The 5,920-nt window shown below is 33.6% G+C and overlaps 1 protein-coding gene across 6 annotated transcripts; it reads left to right on the top strand.

Annotated features, from left to right (window-relative positions):
• Positions 1-2,439: 2,439 nt before the first annotated feature.
• LOC141610629 (uncharacterized) lies at positions 2,440-5,534 on the top strand. 6 transcript variants are annotated; one of them, XM_074428822.1, is made up of 4 exons: positions 2,440-2,779; positions 3,343-3,461; positions 4,118-4,182; positions 4,278-5,534. In XM_074428822.1, exons 1-4 carry the CDS (start codon positions 2,743-2,745, stop codon positions 4,294-4,296), a joined length of 240 nt encoding a protein of 79 aa, XP_074284923.1. In that variant the 5' UTR covers positions 2,440-2,742; the 3' UTR covers positions 4,297-5,534. The 6 variants fall into 6 exon arrangements, 2 of the variants coding, with proteins under 2 accessions (XP_074284923.1, XP_074284915.1); XM_074428814.1 differs by having other exon boundaries at positions 4,081-4,182; XR_012528366.1 differs by lacking the exon at positions 4,278-5,534 and having other exon boundaries at positions 3,339-3,461; positions 4,089-4,269.
• The last annotated feature ends 386 nt before the right edge of the window (positions 5,535-5,920 follow it).

The raw sequence follows: 5,920 nt of genomic DNA, 5'->3' as shown, positions 1-5,920 counted from the left end.
TTACGCTTTTTAAAGATCTATTTGTTAATTTATTTCGTAATATTTTTGTTATTGTTACATATTTTTTTGTTTTTAGATAATGTTTTTTTTTTTTTCAGATCTAGTATTGTTGGTTTAAATTTAGTATTGTTTTTTTTTAGATTCTAATCTTAAAGTTCGGATGTTTTTTTTTTTGCAATATTATTGTTGGTTTTTTTTTGCAATTTTGAGTGTTACTACTTTCAGATCTAGAATTGATTTTTAGTATTTCGGTTTTTTATTTCTCTTTTTTTAAAGTTCCATATTTTGTGCTAAAGTTATACAATAATCAAAATAAAGTTATACTCCCTCCTATTCACTATATTTTTCCCCTTTCCTTTTTGCACAAGAATTAAGAAAGTGAATTTGGACCACACAAAACACACTACCCCACATGCAATTTAATTTGGACCACAAAAATCAACTCAAAAAGTGAAATAGGGAAGAAAACACGAATAATCCGAATAAGAAAATAGGGAAGAATATAGTGAATAGGAGGGAGTATTATTAATCTCTAAAGTTATAATATTTACGACTAAAGTTATACCCTTGAAAAATTAAAGTTACATATACTTTGTAGTAAAAATACATAAATTCAACATAATAAACAAAATGGAGTCTACTTTTTTGATTTATTGGTTAACTTTTGTTCACAATTTATAATGTGTAACTTCAGTGTTCGTTATGTGCAACTTTAATGTTCATTATGCGCAACTTCACATGCATTATGTGCAACTTCACTGGCAATATGTGTAACTTTAATCTCATATTCTTATTGTGTTGGTTTCAAATATGAATTTATATTTGTACTAAAGTTATACAATTTTGGACTAAAGTTACACAAATTTGGACTAAAGTTATACAAAACCTGACTGAAATTATACTATTATGGACTAAAGTTATACAATTTTGGACTAAAGTTACACAAATTTGGACTAAAGTTATACTATTATGGACTAAAGTTGCACTATTCACAACTAATGTTATACCCTTTAAACATTAAAGTTAAAATATTTAGGACAAAAGTTATATCATTATGGAGTAATATTATAAATTTATAATATTAAATCTCTTATTCTTCTCATTTCTCCTTTTTTTGGACTAAAGTTGCATAATTTTTGACTAAAGTTACATAATTTTGTACTAAAGTTACACCAAAAAAACTAAAATTACAGTATGACAATTTATATAAACTTGTTCTGTGAATTACCTATAGTAAAAATTTAATCCTTTTTTGTATAACTTTAGTCCATAATAGTATAACTTTAGTCCTTTTTTGTATAAATTTAGTCCAAATTTGTGTAATTTTAGTCCATAATAGTATAACTTTAGTCCTTTTTTGTATAACTTTAATCCAAAATTGTGTAACTTTAGTCCATAATATTATAACTTTAATGATTTTTTGTATAACTTTAGTACAAATATAAATTCAGATTTGAAACCAACACAATAAGAAGATGAGATTGAAGTTGCGCATAATGTCATTGAAGTTGCACATAATGTGCATTGAAGTTGGACATAATGTCATTGAAATTATACATAATGTGGATTGAAGTTATACATAATGTTAGTGAAGTTATACACGTTGAAATTTTAAATAATTTTATAAAACAAGAGGTTGAAGTTATAAACATTGAAATTTGAGAAAATAAATAAATATACATCTAAATTTAAATACTAAAACTGAAACATTTATATAACAAGACGAATTTTAAAGAACGAGATTTGAAAAAATAAAAAACAAAACGATATTTGAAATGTCAAAATATGCATTATAATAACTTAATATGTCTAAGAATAATACTAACAAATAGAAAAAAATAACTCCAAACAACAAATTTAACACAAAAGCAGAAAACAACAAAAAAAAGGACACATTCTGAAAGAAAAAAAAACGTTAACTGAGAGTGAAACGTGATCGGGTGTTGAGACGGTGGCGGTGGGTGGGTGGTGTTAGGTGAGGTAGTGGTGTATGAGGAAGAAAGATTTTGATTTAATTAGATTTTTTATTTTTTTGGGTTTTTGATTTATTTTCATTTTTTGGGTTTTTGATTTATTTGGATTTTTTAATTTATTTGGGTTTTTTATTTATTTGGATTTTTTAGGTTTTTTATTTTTTGGAGTTTGAGAGAGGAGGTGGGTGAAATGTGTGAGATGAGAGAGAAATAGGTGAGTGGAAACAAATATATAGTAAATTAGTGATTAATTAGGTGGATTAGTGAGGTGTGTTAATTACGCTTTTAATCACCTTTGGGTGAGTTCATCTCATCCCTCCATCTCCCTCCATCCAATGGCTCTCTATAGGACTTATGGACTTAATATATATACATGGACTCATTTGATCTCTTCTATATATATATATATATATATATAGGGGCGGGTTCAGGTACGAACTAGAGTTCAGTACGAACCGTACGAACTACCCCAAATTAATAAAACACGCGCATCGTTTGTATTCTACCACCAAACTTAACGCCCTTACCCCCTTCTCTCTCATTCTTATCCGCCATTACCAGTCTACCACCACACCCGACTTCCCTCTCCCTCATCCACTACCACCATCGCCACCACATGTCGGAGCTTCCAGTCGACCGTCGGGCATGATGTTATCTGTCACCAACCATCTCATTTCACTACCATCATTTCATCTCCAACTTCCGCTTAATTAACATTCTCGCTCCCGCTTTTCTTACGCAGTCCATCGCTACACCTCCCCTAACTCCAATGTTACACCGTCATATTCAGTCCATTATCAGAAAAGGTAAGCTTTTATTCCGACTTCTATTTCCCTTTTTCATGAATAGTATCTACAAAAAATTAGGTTTTACTAAACAATTGGAATTCAAAAAATTAGTGTTTCCTGATTGATTTGAGATTGTATTTTGTCAAACAAATGGAGAAATGAGACAAGTGAAGAAGGAACCATATTTATTCTGTTGTGGTGGTGTCCAGTTTGGTGGTCGTAGTTGATCTTTAGATCGTGGATACACTAAATACCAGTCCGGATACACATGATATTACTACTGGATGCACAAATCGATTTGTGTATCTAGTAGTAATACCATGTGTATCCGGTAGTAATACCATATGTATCTATTTTATCTGGCAGTAGGTGTGGTGGTGGCATGTTGCTACAGTTTACAAGCTACTATATGTTGATACTCTAGATAATCTCTTGTATAAAGGTTAGGTTAGGTCTCTAATTCCTCAGTTTAAATATTGATTGGCCTCGTATTCTCTAACTCTGATTATTGCTTAGTCTAAAAACGACGAATCAAACTACTACTCAAAGCTAAGCGAAACTATGGTATTACTGCCAGATAGACGGGAGGAACTATGTAATGTCAGCTGAGATTGCAATGGCAAGAGAAATGACATTCAAAAACAAGCTTCAAAAACTGTCTATGGAGTCCAGTAGTAGCACTGATCCGTTACATTATCAAGTAATTCATTACCCTTTTCTTCATTATTCATTCTTTTAGTTTTTTGTCGTCGAGTTTTATGGTCGATAGTAGACTAGTAGAGTGAGGAGACTAATTTATAAGTCGGGTTGGCGGTAGGCCAGTCTTATTGCCAATTGATTTTAGAATGAGTATCAGATCAGGTTGTGTGTGGTCTTTAGTCAATGTATCTATGCTCTACTGTTTATGATTGTGATAGTATTGAATTGCGGCCTCCTTGTATTTGCATTTCGCTTCGTTAAGATATTTTCAAGAGCCACCAGGCTTGTACTTGCAGTCTATGTTTTGCTTTTTGAATCTGCTTGCAAACTTTTGGATTGAAAGGATCAATTTGATGCAAGATGCTTAAAGTTGATGCAATTTCTTGAATTCTGGATCTCACCCTTTCTCTGTATTATGACCGTTGATATTTCTCAATAAGCTTTGCTTTGATCTGTTTCCAAATCCACGAAGCTCTGATAATATTTGTATTTGCTTCATACAGCAAATCCAAATAAGCCGAAAATAAAAATATCAGATGGAGAATTACATAAACTTATTAAAACATTAGTTTTTAGACATTCAATTTTACACATACTTTGGCTCTAAATGATCACTTCAGTGTTGCAGTAATCTTATCAAAGTCCGAATTGATACAGCGAAGAAAATGGTCAGAGGGATTTCTTCTGCTCGTACATGGAAACCCCGCTTCTGCAAAAAAACTGTAAGCGAAAAGTAGATTATCTATCAGTTTAACATTCTATTTTTCAGTTTGTTTTGAGCATGTAATTTCCTTACATACCTGAACAACATTTGCAGAGTCGCCAAAACAGACTAATTCTCCAGAAGACAGCAGGCAAAGATCATCAAACAAAGCAACGAGTTCGCCACCTGGCTGATGAATTGAAGAAATGACGGTTCTTTGCCCTTCTCGAGCCACGTTTCTGAGAGCATGTACTATAAAGAAGGCTGGTGTGCTGTCAAGCCCACTGGTGGGCTCATCGAGAAACATAAGTCCAGGTCGTGTGAGTATCTCCAAGCCAATGCCCATTCTTTTTGCTTCTTCGCCACGTAAGCCTCTTAGACCATAGATATCACAAACCGCGGCTACTGCTGTGTCACGACCTGCTGTGCATCATAGATATCACAAACATCAGGCCACCCACGACAAAGCTCCGATGGTAATCTTTAAAATCATAGCATCATTATGTAGATCTGGTTTTTTGGATTTCCATTTTTTAATGTCGATGGTGGTTTGGTGGCCTGATGGTGGAGGTGTGAAGGTTATGAGGTGCGTCGTGATGGCAGTGTGGCTGCAAAGTGGTCGTTGTAGGGCCAGAGGCTGATGGTGGGGTGTGGGGGTTTGCTAAGATGACAAGTGTCAATATGGTGGGTGTGGTGTTAGTTAAAGGTGTGTAGTGGTGATGGTAGTGTGAGTCTAGGTGATCAGCCATGGTAGCAGTTGGAATAGCATGTGTGGCGACATTATGTTGGAGTTATATGGGAATGAAAAGGCGTAAGCTCAAAAACTGCTTAGGAACCACTTCAAAAACGATAGCTAGAGTTGTCGGTTATAATTATACCAAGCTTAAAGTCTTCAGTGATCCCAGCTTTCAGATCATCAACTCTGACTATGATTCTTCCGACTCTGACGTGCTGCGGATCATTGCATCAGTTATTCAGTTAAGAGATCAAGTTCAGGTGGGCCACTAATATGAGTATATAATGCAAAATGAGCCATATTTGTTACAACAAAGACTGTATTTATTTGAGGAAATTGATATGTAGGATGGAACAAAGGTGTAGTTAAAGTCTATGAATTTGCAGAAGTATGTTAGTGCTGAGAATGGAGGAGGTTCAAATGTTTCATTTAGTAGGGATGTACCCTCTTCCTGGGACACATTTCGGGTGCGACACCCATAACTGTCTGTCTGCATCAAATATTACATTTGTTTCTTCTTGTTTTTGAATAAGCCTGGTACGATATTAGCATAATGTTAATTAAGTTAGAATTTGCCTTGTTTGATTGTGAATTTTCGGTTCTGTTTTTGGTGCAAACTGTAACCCTCCTGAAAATTTTGAGTTCTTGTTAATGTTTGAGAATGAATTGTTTTCATTTTGCTTTCAAGTCCTTTTATTTTTTTTTGCCATGATTCTCCAGAACAATTGCGTTCATTTTGTTGTCTTCACATTGTTTTTTCAGTTAAAAATGACAAATGTTACATGAATTGAGTTGATGGCTTTAGCTATTAGCATTAATGCTTCTCTTCTCAGTGATTTTAGAATTCAGATAAGGATGTTGATGGCCGCAAAAGAAAACTTTAATTGCACCTTTAACTCTTTGTTGTTTGGTCTTGGTTTTCTCATTCTTTATACCTTGCCGTGTATAGTTGTATACTGCTGAGATAAATGATAATTTAATACAGTAGATGCGATTGAAGTCGAGTACTCGAATAATAGTG

Source organism: Silene latifolia, chromosome 1, assembly GCF_048544455.1.
Source record: "Silene latifolia isolate original U9 population chromosome 1, ASM4854445v1, whole genome shotgun sequence".
Classification (NCBI taxonomy): domain Eukaryota; kingdom Viridiplantae; phylum Streptophyta; class Magnoliopsida; order Caryophyllales; family Caryophyllaceae; genus Silene; species Silene latifolia.
Note: the sequence above shows the minus strand (reverse complement) of the source record. Positions and strands in the feature narration are given on the sequence as shown.